The sequence below is a fragment of the Drosophila ananassae genome, chromosome 2L, assembly GCF_017639315.1.
Source record: "Drosophila ananassae strain 14024-0371.13 chromosome 2L, ASM1763931v2, whole genome shotgun sequence".
Classification (NCBI taxonomy): domain Eukaryota; kingdom Metazoa; phylum Arthropoda; class Insecta; order Diptera; family Drosophilidae; genus Drosophila; species Drosophila ananassae.
The window spans coordinates 23,037,593-23,055,969 of record NC_057927.1 but is presented as its reverse complement, the minus strand read 5'-3'; the positions used below and the strand labels follow the sequence as shown (position 1 = coordinate 23,055,969).

Here is an 18,377-nt window from a genome sequence, read left to right as displayed (position 1 = left end):
CTCCTTGTTAAAATAAACAGAGTAAAAATGTAATAAAACAAATATTAGGAAATAAATATGTAGCTCAATGGATCCATTTTACTTGTTTACAAAAACATAGAGTCATTTTCCAACATTGTCAAAACCATTTCGCAGCACTACTTCGAGGCGAAACGATAGTATCGTAAGATTTATGATTGCCAACACTAGGCAGCTGATGAATGAACGTGCGGTAGTAAAGGTGTAAAAAATAGCAAGATAATTCGCGAAAAGTCGTTCGCTACCTCCTTCCTACTGAAAATCCAGCCGCAGGTGATCAAATTTAAGCGAAAGAGGAGGAAAACCACAACAACAACGAGTAGGGAATCAAGAAGAGAAGCTCAATACGTCTTTCGTCCTGGCCACCGGCACACAATGGACTGTTTGTGCTAGTGTGCGTGTGTGCTGGTGTAGTAGTAGTAGTAGTAATACGAACGAGTGCGAGGCAAGAAGAAAAAACAAAAAGAAATCGTAGTTTTCGTATTAGATTTGGTTTTTTCCCAATAACTCTCGTATAAGCTGGAATATGGAAGTGTAAATGTGCCAGGTGACTGCTAATCCCATGCGATTGCTGCTGGTTCCGGCGCAGGAGGCAGTGCATCTAACTGGAGGGGATTGCTCACGATTCCACTCCCGATTCCCGATCCGGATCCCATAATGCTGCTGGCCGCAGCCGGTCTGCCGGCCTACGATGCTGGCAAGCTCAATTCGAACGCCGGATCCGGAGGCTCTGGTGGCGGCGGCGGCGGAGTTACTCCAACCACCTCAGCGGCAAGTCGTCCCAGTGCTGCCAGTGCGTTGATGAAAACACTATCGGTGCGCTTACACCGAGGCACCGAATTCATCAAAGATACTGTGCAGAAGGCCCTCGTGATATCCGCACCCAATTCGGTGGCTCCAGCTCCAGCTGCTGCTCCGGTGACCCTGGCTTCCGTCAAACTGTTGGACCAGAGCCTGAAAAGGAAGCTAAGCGGTGCCGGTGGACTGATGGGGTGTGGTGCCTCAAGCAGCTCTAACATTGCCGCAACCAACCGCCACTACGTGCTGGCCCGGGAGTCACATACTCAATTGCAGTCGCAGGGCCAAGGGAATCAGCAGCAGACTTTGGCCAGCCAGGTGCCCACCTTGGCCTTTCTGCGCACTTATACTGTGGCGCCGACAGCTCTGCACCGATCTGCTGCCGCTAGGAAGCGCAACCCCAGCACAGACAGCCTGCTCATGGATCTGTGCGACTTTAAGCCCATCCGGCCCATGCCCATCACACCAATTAAAATGTATGTTTCGAGGAGAGAGAGCCAGTTGGTCAGATAACAATGTTTTGTACCTTTTGCAGAAACAAATTCCGTGGCTTTGAACTGAAGAAACCAAAATTTGTAGCCGCAACTAATCCGGACAGTGACGATGACGAGGACGACGATGATGAGGTGTCGTCCCACAAACCAAAGCACAGGTGAGAGAACCCTACCACACCAGACTAAATTATTTTAATGGAAATTATTCGCTTTTAGCAACTTGACATTGCCAACTAACGATGCATCGGCTTTTGTGCCAATGCCTCACAAAGAAACCACCAACACCAACACCGCCATCACAAACACCACCGCCTCAACTAGTAGAAGGAGCAGGAGCCACACCTCAAGCTCCAGCCAGGCCAATACCAATCCCTCTAACACAACCAATGCCAATGCCAATCCCAAGCCAAAGCGGCGCCGCCGTGCACCGCTACTCACGGCCAAAAAGCAACGCAAGAGGCCGGCCACAAGCTCTCCAAATCCGGCCGAATCTGAAGAGGATGAGATTTCTGTAACCAAGCGCCGAACAACAGCTGCAAGTGGAGGAGCCAAGCGTAATCGTGGCGCTTCCACAGCAGTTTCATTACCAGTTGCTGCATCAAACTCACCCGCAATGCCACGTCCTCCGGCCAAGCGCAAGGCGGCCAGTGGAGGTGGAGCCGCCAAACGCAGTCGTGAAGCTTCCGTGGCAGCTCTCACCACCACATCAAGCATCTCTCCAGGCACATCTCCAGCTGTAAAGAAGGCCGCATCCAAGCGTAAGACAGCCACCGCAGGCAAAGGGCCAGAGGCGAAACGTAGTCGTGGGGCGACAGCTACACCACCTCGGACATCGCCGCCGATGACACGTCAACGGGCCCGTCAGAAGATCTCCGCCAGCAACTAAGCTCCATGGACCTTAGATGCTCGCTCATTGGAACGTAAGCCGATATGGCAGAAATAAAAAATCAACAATAGTAGGAAAAACAAAGCAGAAAGAAAAAAAAGAGTCGCTAAGTCTTAAGTCTTTGGTTCTAGTTACTGTTTATGAGTAAACGCGTTGCGATCTTTGCGATATTGTGCATTCGTGTTACCCTGTTTCGTTTGAAGTAAGTGGAAGTGCATGATACGGGGCAATTAGGAATGTAAAGTAACCACTGTAGTTAAAATCGTTTCGATTAATTTGTGCAATCTGAAATTTTTTAGAAACGCCGATGGGTTCCGGTCTCGCACTTTCACTTGCTTAAAGTAAAATGTGTTGCAGCAGCAGCCTCACTTTTTGACTTGGTCTCCAAGACTGATATAACAAAGCATCCGCTACGAATATAATAATATGATACAAAATGATATATGCAAAAAATGGAAATCGAGGTCCTTGCGGTTGGCCCTCAAAACACTCACAAGTCATCGAGAAGAAAGTATTAAATGTATAAAGAAAACAGTAAATTGTAAGCCATTCCTCTATATGATATTTTAAGTGGAACAATATTTGTTTAAATCTTAAATCTGTATGTTTTATGTTAACCACATTATGTGTTTCTTTAAGATGAATGTACAAACAAAGTGCGCGTAGTTTTCAATTTCAAATTCAATTCAATAACATTTGTGTTTGCCTCTGAGGCAGAATGGAAGAAAGTAAGGATGAAAACGCCACAACTACAAATAATTTTCCTACTTTAATTAGGTTTGTTAGAATTTATAGCTTAGGTGACAAACTAAACCATTTATTTGAGTTAATAATACATAAACTAATATATGTATGAACACTATCCTTATTTTAAGAATATGATCTAAACTGTAAGAACCACATAAACTATAAAATACAAAAGTCTATGGAAAATATACCGGTCAAATCAACTGTGTGTTGTGATATGAACTAATTTATAAAAAAAAAAAAAATAATAAAAACCAAGCAAAAGAGCGGAAAGGCCGGAAACTAATTCAGGACTCCTCCTCCTCTCAGCTTGACCCTGACAACACAGAATAGCTCCTCAAGAACTCAATTCAGATTCAGATCTTCGATATCAATAAGTAGAAGCTAAACAGAATAAAAGAAAACTCAATTGCAAGGAAACGAAAATGTTTAAAAATTAAGCCTAAGAGAGAAGACAATTTCAAGCGATTCCAAAACAAACAAACACAAAAATTACTTAAAACCAGCGAGTTGTATGCGTCAATAAAAAGTAACTTAAAATAAAATATATCCAATTGGCCGTAATTAATTAATTTGATTTTAAAAAATGTTCATTTTATCACTCGAATGTCTCCATCTTCGTTGGCATGACACTCCACAGGTCCTGTAGCTTGTAGCCATCTCGGATTCGTTCCATGGCAAAGCCCAGTTCCTTGCAATAGACAGGATCTCCTTCCTCCCGACTGGATGCACTCGAGGTCTTGGCCATGCAACCTTCTGCCAGGTAGCTGTTCAGCTTGGTGTTGATCTCGCGCTCCTGCCTCTCGTCCAGTTCTTCGAAGTTTTCTACCTTGAACTGGGCTGCCTGGGCGGCCTCCTCGGCTGCCTCGGCCAATCGTTCCCGGGCATCCTGGGCATTGTATTGGATGCCAAAGTTCGGCTGCTCCCCGTAAATAGCATGCAAGGAGCACAGCTCCTTGAACAACTCGTTCAGTCGCTCGGCAGGATCTATTCGGAAGCCCAGCACATAGCCACCTCCAGTCTCCGCCGTTTGGATAACCAGAGCCGGGCCATACTTGCTCTCACGGACCCGCAGCTAAAATGTAATTAAAATATAATAGCTGCTATATATCCTGTATATCCTTACACTCTCTATCTGCAAATAGGGCAGGCTGATGTTGAAGGTTTCATTGGCATCTGCAAACCACACTAAGCGTATGTTGGAAACCACAAAGCTGCCGAGATTCCCCTGGTCACTGGACAGATTCCAAACGCCCTGAACCTGGCTGAAAACCTGCTCATCCGGCAGGATAACCAACTGTCCTGCCTGCACAATGGCTCCCCGGAGCTTCAAGTCCCGATACAGATAGGTTCGCTGGTACAACCTGGAGAGATGCGTATTAACTCGAAATTAAATCAGGAAAGTACTGCCCATCTCACTGATAAATATCGAACACGCTGGCGAATATGGGCTGATCCCGGCGTGCTGTTTCCCCGGAGACGTCAGTGAAGAGGAACTCGAACCGGGTGCCGTCACTGATGGCCAGGATATAGAGGGCCTGGCTGGGACTCCGGCCCTTGCTGTGCATGTGAACTATCCTCGTATTGGTGTTCCCAATCCTGGCATATCCAATGGCTGTCATGGAAGGAGACTATTTAGTTGGCCTATTGGCGGATAATCTTCAATACCCACAGAGATTGTACTTCTTGTGGACCAGTGAGTGCCAGATCAGTCGCAGATTGGTGACCATCAGGCGACCCGTGTCTCCGGGATTGCCCTTGCTGTCCTCTATATGGTATATGTAGTCCAGAACCCGTTCCCCGCTTCGAAGATTTTTGTGCCTGAAAATAAGTCGTTAAAGTCCTGTCTAAGGAATAGCTCCAAGGACTCACAATTGCGAAACATCAAACTTGACCTCCTTGTCCTCCCAGAGCAACTCTAACTGGGGCTGCTGTTTTGCATCAACTTGGGTAATATTTTTTAACATTTTTATTATAAAATCCTTGTCCTTTTTCAGTGTTTTGTTGTGCCTTGCAAGGTCTGCCCCACAGGTTGCCTGGCAACCACTTACAGTCCTTCCACAGGGAATATTTCTACCCTCTGTTGCTTTTAACATAATGTATTTATTTTAAAAAAACATTGTATTTTATTTTATCAAAAATTATTAATTTTAATAAATTTAAGAAGACAGCTGAGAAGACACTTTTTTTAATAAATGAACACTCGTCTATAATTTATTGTCGTACAGAAGTACGTAAGTATATTTTACTAAATTTTAGAATTATAATTAAACTTATGCTCCACTTGGCAAAGTAGAAAGGGGTCTTGGCTGATGGCCGTAAGCTCAGACTGAAAGTCTAACTTTACAGATACCTTCTGTCGAGAAGGAAATTGAGCCTTAGTTTATAAATATTTAGGTAGCTAGCAATGCTATGCGTTGGAAATGTTTCTCATTGTTTCTGTTTATCGCGTGAATATTGCAAGACATACATAGGCTTAAACCCTAGGACATCCAGTGAAATTGAAGCTGAAGGCACCCCTTATCGAATACCGAAAACAATATCGTATTTACACTAACTGTCCTCGCCCCATCGGCTCACATTATAATTTGTGGCTCGGGCACACTGGCCGCGATGCTCTTATGTGGCAGAACTTGGCCACCATTGATGTACAGCTCATCCTTAACGATCACATCCTCGCCCAGCACTGTGATTCCCTCGATGCGCACCCATCTGCCAACGGTGGACCGCCATCCGACGATGCAGGAGTCTAGCCAGGAGTGTGATCGGACAATGGCACCCTTCAAGATAGTGGAGCGTTTGATGCACACTCCATCCTCGATGATGACGTCCGGTCCAATGGTGACATTCGGTCCAATGCGACAGCCCTCGCCAATCTTGGCGGTAGGATCCACGATCACGTTGCCCACCACACCGGGTCCTGTGTACAGCTTTGACGATTGTTTCTGGCGCAGAGAACTCAAATAGAGGCACATGCCTGAAAAGAAGAAGGTGTTTAGTGATTAAAGGAATAAAAATACAAGTTAAATGACTAATTCCGACCTAGGTTTAACCAAAATGGGATTGCAACCTGCTCAACACAAGTTTGAAAAACATAATCTTGGAAAAAAAGAGTACGATTGGCAATGCGTTCTTCCCCAATTCACTATCAGCCTAATGAGGTTCACTTCACTTAAACAGAAATCGCTCTATCAAACATTTACCCCGAGTTTCCAAGAACCCGACTGATAAAACATAAAGCCGGAAAGCAACAAAAACTTCATAGTATGATAAATAGAAACTTAGAAAATTACGTTTGCCATTTAAGGAGATAAGAAGAATTAGGCAATTTGAAGTGGAAGTGATTCAAGGGGGGGCATACCGGTTAGGAAGTCTTTTGGCTGCCCAATATCCATCCAGAAACCAGTCAGGTCCATGGCGTACAGCTCCTGCTGCTGGGCCATTGCCGGAAAAACTTCCTTCTCAATGGATGTTGGCTTGACCTCGATTCTTTCGAGGACGGAGGGATTGAAGATGTAGATGCCGGCATTGATTTTGTTGCTGACAAACTCCTGCGGCTTCTCGATAAAGTTCTTAATGCAACCGTTTTCGTCGTACAGCACAACGCCGTATTTAGATGGCTCCTCCACTTTGGTCACCACAATGGTACCCTCTTTTCCATGATTTCTATGGAACTGAACTAGCTGCTTGAAGGGAAAATCACAGATGACATCCGAGTTGAGGACGAAAAAGGGCTCGGTGCTGGCGGATAAAATGGATTTAGCCAGGGCCAGAGGACCGGCAGTGCCCAGAGGCTCGGTCTCATGCGAGAAGATCAGTTCCACGCCCAGTTTGTCCGCCTCCACTTTCAGCTCCTTTTCCATTTGCTCCGCTCGATAGCTCACGGCTAGAATAACCTTAAAAGAACAATGATATACTTTATATTTAATTGAATTATAAACTAAGCTTACCTGACGACATCCAGCGTCCACAAGAGCCTCCAGTTGGTGGAGGAGAATCGGTTTGTTGGCAAATTCCACCAGGGGCTTGGGAGTGCTGAGGGTCAGGGGACGCAGGCGGGTGCCATAGCCACCAACCAGGATCAAGGCCCTCGTACCAGTGCCCACGGCCGTATTGGGAGATCCGCACATTGCTTCGGCTCCGTTATGCGATCCGCCGTAATCGGGTGGCGCTGCAATTGAATGTATTCGAGTGACACGTCAGAGTTCCAATGTGCAGATTGCTCGGCGCTTTCTTTGCTCCTGCTGTGCGTGTATTCGATTCCGCTTTCTTACAACTGCAATCAACCAAGGCCGGTGAGTAACTTCTGTTTGACTTTAATTAGTTCTGCTCACCGCAAACCCTCTCGCCTATTGTATCTTTTGTTGTTGTTCCTGGGCTCGTCGCCTCGGCTGATAAGAGCTTTTGCCGCTAGTGGATACGTGTTACTATCAATAAGACCCAATTGTTTCCCAGCAAGTGTTGGTCCAGCTGTTTGCCCAGTTTGCGTTTGTTTTTCGCTCCACCAGAGATCTACGCAGGTGTAGTTTTGTCGTTGTAATAAATAATTTGCGGTTCTTTTCTAAGGAAGTACAAAAAAAGTAAATAATAGAGGTGGGTTAGAGTCGATTAATCTATCGGTGAAACCCAGAAGTAAGATATCGGCCCTTAGCCCATCTCTAATTCGAGTTTCAAGTTCCGCAACAGCTGAAACTTTTCTCACAGATGGCGCCATTTTAAGCATATTTTTGTGAATTAACTTGTATAAACCGCCATCTATGTGTAAAATCTTCTGCAAATAAATGTAACAAATTTAACAAAATAAAAACGCAAGTTCTGATTAAAATTTAGTTCCAAGGCAGGTGTACGTGTCGGACGTTAAAAAACACGAAAATATTTAAAACCGGGATGGGAATTTGTGACTGCAAAAAAATAAATAAAAAAAATGAGGATAAAGACAAGGCCTTTTAAAGTCTAGCGGCAAATTCAAATTTCAAATTATCTGCATCGAAGGGTGGTATCTACATCTTCCTACACCAGTCACGTCGGTCTCAACCCGGCCATAGAATTGTATTTCCAAGATAATTTGAAACCGAATTAATTTTATAAGACATAACCAATAGTTTTATTAAAAGTTGCCCTATTTAAAAGGTATAATAAAGTCATTTTAAACATCTATTGCACCTGTTGCCTAATTGCACTTGTTTTTCAAGTGAGGAAAGGTTTTTGGTGTTCAAATGAAAGTAAATTGTGAAAAAATATTGTTTCAAATTACCCTATTTGCCGCTCCATCTTTGTAATCAATCGAATAAACATTTGTAACCTTCTTATTATCAAATAGAAATAAAATCAAGTAAGCCAATATTCAGTGGATATTCAGTGCTCTTCGGTTCTAATATCTCCCCCACAGGGGGAAAAATCACGCTTCATAAAAATAAGTTCAAACAAACCGCCATATTTTTGTCACAACTTAGCTTTTTTCGGTATTTTGGAAAAAAAAATCCGTTTCCCGATATTAAATACCATTTTTATACCGAGTATATCGATGTATTGATATTTTGATATCAACAAGGCTATTCACAACCTGGCCACACCGGCGCTTGGTCGGAAATTTTGTTACGTGTGGAAATCAGTGGGAAACTTTGTGTGAAAACTGTGTTAAAATTCGAAAAAGGAATCGTTGGCACCAGCTAAAAGGTAAGTGGAACGCGATGGCCTCCACCAATGAAGCAGGAACATGAAGGCAACGGCGGCGAACACCTTCGAATTCTTTGGGGCTCCGCTGAGACGAGATACACACACGCACACCAGTGCACAGAGTTCGTCAAATAGGCAGCGAGACGGAAAACAAAATGTCGACCGTTTGCTTTTTTCCCCCATATCATTTCTCTGGCTAAAAATCTGAAGGTTTTGCGTTTGTCAAGTGGTCTAGAAATCGTGGCTGCCAAGGGTCGTATCATCGTAGAGGCTCCCCAGTGGGTAATACCAGTTCAAAGTGCATCCGAGTATGGGCTATTTTCCAATATTGATTTTTACAATGGCTGCCCGAGAAGACACTTGCCCATTTTCCTGGGGAAATGGCTCAAAATAAATCAGTGTCTTACAGCTAAGGTTACAACGGGATATACTATTTAAGTATTTCAACTTTCTGGAATGTTCTAAAATCTATTGCAGAAAATATTACTCATATGGGTAGGGATGTAGGGTATCCAATAGGTGGGAATGTGTGTCTTCGAATTGGCATTTCCCTGAGATGAGAGATAAAGGGGGGGAGCTCATCTTTTAAAGTTTTACTTTCTCTTTTATTTATGCTGCAAACTTGAACGGGTGAGTGAGTGAGAAAGGGAGACGATTCTTAATTCTGATTTAAGATTTCAGATTTCTGATTCTTTCGAGCGATTCTCCTCATATTTGGCCCTCTTGTCAGCGTTTTCAGCAGTGCATGTGTTGCCACATGAACGTGAAAATGTGCTTGCTCGGTTTTGCTGTTTGTTTTGCTTTTCAATAAAACTGTTCGCGTTGCATTGACGCTCATTTTTGGTGTCGAAGGTTTTTGCAAGTAATGCTTCAAATATACAAAAAAAAAATAATACCAAAAACAATGACGAACAGTTCTATCTCTCTCTCTCAGCAAACCAATTTTTAGCTAGTAGTTTCTTTTATTTATATTTTTTTATTTTTTTTTTTTGTCTCATTTTTCATTGGCTTGTGAAATAAGTAGTGTGTAGAATGTGTGACGTCATAGGTCAAAATTAAGAATAAAGAAACAGCTGTTGGGTAGAATGGGCATCTCTGTCTCTCAAATCGGGCAGAAATGTGCTTTCGTATGCGGGCAAAGGGCCGGCAGCGGCGTCAATGCGGGCTGTAATTTGCAAATTTTTAAAAGGAATTGCTTTCCCAAGGATATGATTTTTTTTCTGTATTCACAATCATTTTTTTTTTTTTAAAGATTTTATAAAAAAATATAAATAAATCTAAACCGCCGTGGTGTTAATTTTCGAAGGAGAAAAGGCCATTATCACTCCCAATTGAGCCTCTGATAAGGCAAGGCAAGTCAGTCGAGCGAGGGCAACCTTGAAAGTTGATTGAACTGCCAAAGGAAAATATTTTGACCCCCAAGACAGGCACATAATTTGATTTCCGCCGTTGTCTCCCCACACACACACACACACACACATACATACACTTTTTTTCTATACATATCAGTAGGCTGGAATCCCCTCCACACCACTTAGCTGGGCATAAAAATCCTGTTGTGTCTGTCGCTCCTAAGATGATGACTTTTTGTATGCAAGCAAGGAGAAGAGAACCTGGCCGTTTTTTTCATTTACTCTTTGCACACCGTTTCGCCCCATCAACAGAAGTACAAAATAAATATAAAAAAAAAATATAAAAAATAAAAAAAAAGCCCAAACACAACTCTGAACTTGCTCAGCGCTTTGTTAGCCGCCTCCTTTGCTGCCACCCCCCGTGCAGCCCGTACAGCCCGTGCTCCTCCTGTTCTGCCGTTCTCTTTCCCTGTGTGTGTGTGTTCGAGTTTATTCAAGTCGGAGTGTGTGTGTGTGACTGCCCCTTTGTACATTGAACTCAAACTCGATGAGGAGTGGAGAGAGTGGCTGAAGAGTGCAGGCCATTTTCTAAGGGAAAAAATTACTATTCTAACTGTAATATAACTCATACGGTTAGAAAGAAAAGCAAAAGTCAAAAAGTCTTAAACTATCCTTTTCTCTTTCTTCAATCTGTAATCTTCTATGTTGCCAATGCCTTATTTTTGACATGTTTAAACATGCTAGAACCACCAAAGAGTATTTGAAAAATAGATCATTTATGACCTTAATTGTTCTCTTTTAAACCCTTCGAAGCCCCCCCTGCTTCTCTAGTTTCTTGGCAGCCGTGTTTTTGACACTTTTTCTTTTCTGTTTTCTTTTTCCGTTTCCGTTTTTATTTGTGTGTCGCACACCCCGAAACCGCTTCCGATTCTGCCTGCCGCTCCAGAACACGATGAAGTTCCGCGCCCTGATGCAGGATCCGATGTACATGCGCGAATTTCAGGCCATTGTTGCCACTCTGGCCAAACTGGCCAAGGAGTGCATCATGATCCTTGGCGAGCGGCAGATGCACTTCATCGTTAACGAGGACCAGAGCTCCACCTCATCGCCCCTCGTTTGGGCCAGCATTGCTGCCGAGGAGTACTTCCCGGAGTACCGATTGGAGACCGCTCGCCCGGATCAGGACTACATAGTGCTGAGCATGTCGTCGGCCAATCTTAGCCGAGCACTCTCTGTGCTCCGAGGCGGTGGAATTAGCAGCTGTAAGCTGAAACTTCAAAGGATTCAGTTCCCCTGCATCTCGGTGATCGCCACCGTTTCGTCATCTGCTGTTACTGAGGATCGGGAAGTGGTCCATGATGTTCCAGTGTCCATAATCCCGGCTAGCGACTGGTCAGCCTATGTAGTTCCTCGAGTTCCCAACTCCCAGTTGGCCCTCTGCCTGCCATCGGTGCGATTGCTTCGCAGCTTGATCGATAAACTGAAGAATATATCGCCCAGTTTGGAGTTCCAGGCCAGCTATGATGGCGAGCTAAGCGTGATAGCCACCTCGGAAATGTCCACGGTGACCAGTCGCTTTCAGAGATTAGTGCCCCGGTCACTGACAGGATCTGAGGAGGGGGCTTCCTGTTCTGTGGATTCCCGGAAAGCGTCTGCCTTCTTTGGGGCCCTTCAGCTGCCCAATGAAGAGATGACCATTGCCATAGAACGAGAGCAGTCGATTCACCTGCAGATCTACGTGCGCCAGGACGTAGTCCTTCATTCCATTCTTCCAGCTGTTTGCATGTAGTTTAGATCCTAAGTAGGTTAGAAAGAGATGGAATAAATGTACTTTGAAGAAATAGTATTCTGTTATCATGTTCAATCTTGTCCTTGTTGTTCACATGAGGTGTTTCAAGAAACGAAAGCTGTTATGGTTCTCTCTTTTCCTTGCACTCTCTCAGATTGTCCCAAATTCGACAGCCGTGGCCTCATTTCCGCACCCCAGTCCTCCCTCCATCTCCCTCTCTCTTGCACTTCCACTGCACTTGCGTGTGGCTTGTTTGTGCTTGCTTGTTTGTGAGCATGTTGGTGCATGCATATTCATTATTTTTGTTTTTGCTCGTTACTGGTTTTATGTACCTTGTTTTCAAAAACATCAACATCTTAGATATATGACACAAAAATGTAAAAAAATGGGCATAGTTTTTAGAGAAATATATGCAAGTAATGGAGTTGAACTTTATATGTTCCTAATCAGATGCTTTCTTATCTTAAAGATACTATATACAGTAGGGAGCAAAATTGAGTACATGTTGAAAATTTGATGTTTAAGTGCTCATAACACATAAACGCGAAAGTAAATGGTAACACCTTTTTTTTCTAAGATTATATGTATATCTTATTCATAACAAAATGGCATATTTATTTTAACCATTAAAAAAGCCGTTTACTAGATATAAATTAAAATCAGTAGCAACATGCAATATACTCAGACTAAGATGATATGACACAAAAAGGAAACAAGATATTTTTAATACTTGGTCCAAAGACCCTGGTTTTTAATGACATTGTTTAGTCTCCTTGGCATGCTCTCTATCAGATTTTGGATAATTTCTTTTGGAATTTTTTTCCATTCGTTTTCTATACGCCTCCAAAGCTCGTCCAGATTGCTAGGGGCTGCCTCATATCGTCCTAGCCGTCGCTTCACAATTGCCCACAAGTTTTCTATTGGATTGAGGTCGGGACTTTGAGCAGGCCAATCCATAAGTGTAAAAACTTGATTTTTCAGCCAACCTTTAACGATTTTGGCAGTATGTTTCGGGTCATTGTCGTGTTGAAAAATTAATTTCTGTTCGGGATAGGCGCATTTTTCTATGAAATCGGGTAGATTGTTTTTCAGGATTTCTAGGTAGTCTTCTTTATGCATTATGCCATCGATCTTGATAAGTTTTCCTGTGTTCCACCATGTAAAACACCCCCAAACCATAACATTTCCCCCACCATGCTTCACACTTTCCCTGATATGGGTTCTATTTAGCTTTTCCCCAGGTCTGCGCCAGCAATACTGCTTTCCATCCGATTGCATTCGATTAAATTTTGATTCGTCGGACCATATCACACGTTTCCACTGTTCTGTGGTCCAATTTTTATGATCTCGTGCAAATTTGAGGCGAGCCTCATATACATATACATATGTATTTTGTCTTGTTTTAGAGTCATTGTATAAAAAAAAAAAATATATTTTTTCTAAATATTTAGATATTTTGAAAAACGATAACAAAAATAGGTTTAGGGTGGTCTTTTGTAGGGTTGTCATTGTTTAAAAACCAAAAAATTCGATAGCCTTTTGCGATAACTAGCAGTAGTTAATTTTTTTAATTATTTTATGGTTTCTGGTTTTAACTGAAATTTGTTACAAAAACAACATTATATCGCATCATAAATAGAAATTGACCCTAAAGGAGAACTTCACAATTGCTCTCTGCCTCCCCCTTTTGTTGCTCTTTTCGTATACAGACAAATAAAAACAAACACACATGCTCCGGTGGAGGAGGTCAGATGAGTGCATTCGGCGCTGCGACGACCCTATTTGAATTGTCGTAAATTGTAACCGAACCCTCTCTTGCTCTCTCGCTTGCACAGCTGCACGCATTTTCCTGCTCGTTTACACGATCAGCTGATCGAAGGGGGAGAGATGGCAACTGTAAAAACAAGCCCACCACAGGTACACGAGAAATCAAGCGAGAGGACAAGTCTGAGTGAAAGAGCAGCGAGTGGAGCACAACACAAGACAACACAACCCCCACAGCAGAACAAAGAGAGCGAGTAAACTTTTTGTCTCGATTGGACATGGCCGTGTGGCCATTTTGAGTGGAATAGAATCAGGAATTTCAGCTTATTTATATATTTTTGTGCTTTTAATCAATTAGCTAAGCGTAAAAAACAGACAGGCCAGGTGCCAGACACCTTTTGGCAAGTTCAGAATTTTTCAAGAGAGAGATGTCTGAGTCGGCGGTTTGTTGACCTCATTCTCAGGGGTTGAGTGACCTGCTTTCGAGGAGGTTGAGTGCTTTGGCCAAATGGCTGATTTTTTGTTGATTAGTGCCAATTTATAAGGCAGGTATTCCTTGTTATTTGTGTTTTATTTAGAAGATTTTAAATTATTAATCGTGCGGCGCAGCCTGTGGGTCCCACAATTAATTTTCACTCACTCTCCGCTTGGCGTCTCTCTCTATAACGCTCTTTCACTCGTTGGCAAATGAGTGGCCATCGCCGTTGCCTTTCCGCCTTTGCTTTTCTCGTTTCATTCGCGAGTTGGATTTGAGTGCGTGCACAGCTGAAAAAAAAAGAAATCAGGAGAGCAAAATGCAAACGCATGTGTCTTCTATATACTGCTGGTACATAATTTTTAGAATCTGAAAAGTTTGTACTGTTTATATAATTTTTGATGTGGATTATTATACAGGCGTGAATAAAAAATAGGTAGCATGCAAATCGCAATCGTTTGAATTGTGTATGCATCAAGTTTTGCTCCTCGCTTTGATTTGGTTGTACATACTGAGACTTAATTTTTTTCTCCTCCGCCTTCTGCTTCTTTTATAATTGTGTCTGTGTGTGTGTGTGTGTGTCTGTATATGTGTACGTCGTCATGCGCTTGCTCTCGTGCCCTCCCTTTCGCGCACATGTCGAGCCATGCAGTGTTCTCCCTTTGGCGTTATTTCTGTTTTTTTTTTTGCTTTTGCCTTCGTTTATATAGCAATTCGACGTTGAATTCATTTAATTTTTCAGTTTCTCAACCCACATAGCAAGCGTATTTAATATTTTTCTTCATTAAACTGAATTAAGACGATTTAAACAGCATTTTGTTATTTAGTTTGCATTTCCATTTCCGTTTTTTGTTCCGAGTTCGACGTGGAAAGTGCAGCCAACTCGTGTGTATAACTGTATATAGGCAGCCATTGCAAGGGTGTGCGTGTCCGAGCACTTATGTACTGCTTTTATGCTCTGGGCACATAAGGAGTTGTGTAAAAGTTTTAAATTGTTAGCTTTTATTGAATAAAATATATTAATATTTTAGTTCTTTGCAACAAGTCTTCCTGGGACGCTGGCCTTGTATTGAAGTATTTCTCAAGAGGGGGAGGGGGGGGGGGGGAAACCTTCAGGTTTTAATTGTTGAATGCCCTACCACCCACTGGTAGGGCTTTCAGGGTTGTCAGGTGGCTGGGGCTATTGCGTTCTTATTTCCATCTACGAACTACGTAATTCCCTTTCCGGGGGAGTGTGACACGGTCCGATTCAGTAGAGAAAACGGTTGCCATTTAAAGGCCACACCAGAGGTTAATATAATAGATCAAGAAAAATAATCAAAGAATTTTATCTTAATATTAAAGACTTCATTTAGTTAATTGTTATATTTAAAAATATAATAATTATATATTGGCAGATATATTAAAATACAAAATTTGATAGTTTTCAATTAAAAAAAGTTTTTCTTAATTATTTTTAATGAAAACAATAACTTTTTATATTTTTTACAATACTATTGGTTCTACTTCCGATGCTATTGTCTTGGCCCCAACTGTCAGTTGGCGTTGTGGTGAGTGTGGAAAGTGCAGGCCATCTCGCTCGAACGCTCAGCTGTGCGTAGGCAGGTTTCGTAACAAATCGGAAAGAGAAAGAAAACGGTGACGGTGTCTGGGATGGAGGAGGGGGAAAAAAGAAAATAATATAAAATAGAAAACTTGCTAGGGCAGCCCAGCACTATTGGGAGCAGCTTCAATATGCGCTCTACTGACTTTTTACAACGATATTCAAATAAGTTACAAACAATGCCAGCACTAGCACGCACAGTGCATAACGAGCAACGAAAATAAGGGGGAGGGAAAGGGACACACACACAAATTGTTATCAATTATGCTCGGGACCAGGGTTGTCATACCTTCGAAGCGTTTAAGGTCTATATGAGGGTTGCCCTGGACACTTTTGAGGTAATTGCGTTCTACTTGAATTAAATTTAAGGTTCAAAGAACCTTTAACATCAAAATTTGTCCATTATAAACAGATATTTAATATTTCTGACTTTTAAAAGTAAAAGTTAATAAGAATTATTGGATAGTTTCTGCCACTAATGACTTTTCGTGTCAGTGGTTCTGAGTAAGGAAGTGTGATTAATTGTAGACTAGTAGTGGCCCTTCACAATTCATACTTTTCAATTGCTGATAAAAGGCAGCACAGTACACCACCACCAACAACAACAACAAAGACACAGTCGCCATATGTTGGAGTTGCCACACGCAAAGCAAAAAAAAAAAAAAAAAAATGCTATACACTTACACCATCACACATACATACATATATGAAGGCGCTGCCATTTGTGGCCTCGCTTGTTTATTTATTTTTTTTCGTCTGAGCTTTTGGTGTGAAAAACTTGTGGGGCAGAGATACTACTACGAATGGCAAGTAACTAGCTAGATTGTTTGTAAAGGTATGGCATTTTGGTTATATCTTTTTTTTTTTCTAGTTTTAAAAGTTTCATAACTTTAACTTTATGTTTAAATATAAATATTTTATTTAAAAAAAATATTTTCTTTAATTGTTGTTCCATCTCTGTATTCCTCGTGTCACGTTTCCATACCTAACACTACTTTTGAGACAATTGAAAAACCAAATACATCTAATTTTCCAACAAACCGCTGACGTTTCCATTTGTTTGGTTTGCTGGTTTCATTTTGATGGCCTTGAACTCGATTTTTTTGTGCTGGCTTTGGCCACTGGCAAATGTTTGTCGATTGGCTTGTGGTTATTGTTATTGTTGTAGAGATACATGACTGTATGGCTGAGTGGAACTGTCAATGGATCAACGTTAGAAAACAAAAAACTGATGGCAGAGACGACATGAAACTACGCATTTTTTTTTTTGGGCTATAAGCGATACATCGGTGGATGTAAGGGTTTCCAATAATATGTACCATATAAAATGTATAAAGGGCGCAGAACACGTTCGACTCTGCTTCTTGTTGTTTGGCCTGGCCAGTGGAAGGCAGGCAGACGCTTTTTTTTTCAGTTCAGTTCATCTCTGTTTCTTTTCCTATCTGGCAGCGAAACAAGCATGGCAACTCACCCATACTGGGGCCCCAACCCCCCCACTCCCCAAAACTTGTTTCTCGCTCGCACACACACACACACAGGAAGAGGGGGCCAGATAGCACAAACACATATACACTCACATGATGGGGAATTACGAAAAGCAAAATATAAACAAAACGGCCGAGAACAGCTGATTAACACAGCTGTGCGAGAGTGTGAGTGAGTGAGACAGACTCTCAAATTTCCACTCAAAACATTCGCTCTCACTGTGACGGAGGGAGGGTTCGCTTTCAATCTCATTCTCTCTCTCCCCCATGCACGTGTCGATGGCTGCTGCTGGCAAACAGCTGTTAACTTATTTACAGTTTTCATATGTTGACAAAGTATTTCTGTGTGTGTGTGTGAGTGTGATTAGGTTTTTTCCAGAGAGTTGGTGGTGTCTGTGTTTTCTTGGTGGTGTATTATTTATTGCTATCAGTAAGTGGGTTATTTTATGAAAAATTTAAATTAATTTTTGAAATATTTGGCCTTTTGCTTTGTTGAATTCTTACCCTTTTTGGCTAATCGATAGCTGAGTGAGGACTCTTCCATTGTGTTCGTGTACCTGTCCTTCGTGCATTTCCTTTTTAGCCATTTCCTCTCATTCCTCTCTCTCTCTCTCTCTATCTATCTCTCCCTCTCTACCTATTGAGCCGGTTTTTCACATTCCCTTCAACATGTTACAGGGTATGTACTGACTTGCCTCTTATCTCTGGTATGTTTTCGGTTCTGCCATGTCCCATGTCTCTCTCTCTTCTGGTGCCTTGGCCATCATTACCTATGTAGAGCTCCTCGACATAGTCAGTATTCGGTTTTCAGCATTTCCTGTTCTCAAGTCTGTCGCCAATCTCACCCGGCGACTGCCTGGTATGTGCCTTCCTCCTTTGTGGCTATTTTTAAGACGCATTTACTTTCAATTTTCCAGAGATACATAGTACTTATTGCACTTTATTCAAAAATAAAAGAAAAACTTTAAATTTCAACTTCAAATTAAGAGATACAGACCACAATAGACGCTTCTTTGTCGCCACCAGGCCTTGCAACGTGACCATAAAATGCGTTCTACTTTAACCCCAATCTTTATATCTTTTTTTTTTATCTATTTTCAGCTCAAAACACTACTGACCAACAAAGCACGCAAAGGAATATTCGGCCAGGAATAAAAAAGTGAAGTGTTTTAAGAATGTGTATCTAAGAGAGAGAGATAGAGAGAGAGACAATAAGAATTAAAAGAAGAATTAGTTAATTAAGAGACATATTTCGATGATAAGAGGCCAGTGTAAGAAATCGGAAAGATAT

At 42.1% G+C, this 18,377-nt stretch overlaps 4 protein-coding genes across 4 annotated transcripts; 2 read left to right on the top strand and 2 right to left on the bottom strand.

Annotated features, from left to right (window-relative positions):
- Positions 1 to 131: 131 nt before the first annotated feature.
- LOC6498881 (nucleolar protein dao-5) lies at positions 132 to 3,490 on the top strand. Its single transcript, XM_001955712.4, has 3 exons — positions 132 to 1,292; positions 1,352 to 1,468; positions 1,527 to 3,490. The coding sequence occupies exons 1-3, from the start codon at positions 676 to 678 to the stop codon at positions 2,194 to 2,196; spliced, it is 1,404 nt and encodes a 467-aa protein (XP_001955748.1). The 5' UTR covers positions 132 to 675; the 3' UTR covers positions 2,197 to 3,490.
- Positions 3,491 to 3,512: 22 nt separating this feature from the next.
- On the bottom strand, positions 3,513 to 5,039 carry LOC6501679 (Bardet-Biedl syndrome 5 protein homolog). Its single transcript, XM_001955711.3, has 5 exons — positions 4,816 to 5,039; positions 4,616 to 4,764; positions 4,363 to 4,558; positions 4,070 to 4,307; positions 3,513 to 4,018 (listed from the first exon to the last, which is right to left on the bottom strand). The coding sequence occupies exons 1-5, from the start codon at positions 5,037 to 5,039 to the stop codon at positions 3,542 to 3,544; spliced, it is 1,284 nt and encodes a 427-aa protein (XP_001955747.2). The 3' UTR covers positions 3,513 to 3,541.
- A 112-nt stretch (positions 5,040 to 5,151) lies between these two features.
- Positions 5,152 to 7,743, bottom strand: LOC6501678 (mannose-1-phosphate guanyltransferase beta). Its single transcript, XM_001955710.4, has 4 exons — positions 7,278 to 7,743; positions 6,894 to 7,219; positions 6,305 to 6,839; positions 5,152 to 5,920 (listed from the first exon to the last, which is right to left on the bottom strand). Exons 2-4 carry the CDS (start codon positions 7,071 to 7,073, stop codon positions 5,520 to 5,522), a joined length of 1,116 nt encoding a protein of 371 aa, XP_001955746.1. The 5' UTR covers positions 7,074 to 7,219; positions 7,278 to 7,743; the 3' UTR covers positions 5,152 to 5,519.
- A 766-nt stretch (positions 7,744 to 8,509) lies between these two features.
- Positions 8,510 to 18,357, top strand: LOC6498883 (checkpoint protein HUS1). The gene is made up of 3 exons (XM_044718382.1): positions 8,510 to 8,619; positions 10,918 to 14,350; positions 18,188 to 18,357. Exon 2 carries the CDS (start codon positions 10,924 to 10,926, stop codon positions 11,758 to 11,760), a length of 837 nt encoding a protein of 278 aa, XP_044574317.1. The 5' UTR covers positions 8,510 to 8,619; positions 10,918 to 10,923; the 3' UTR covers positions 11,761 to 14,350; positions 18,188 to 18,357.
- Positions 18,358 to 18,377: the final 20 nt, after the last annotated feature.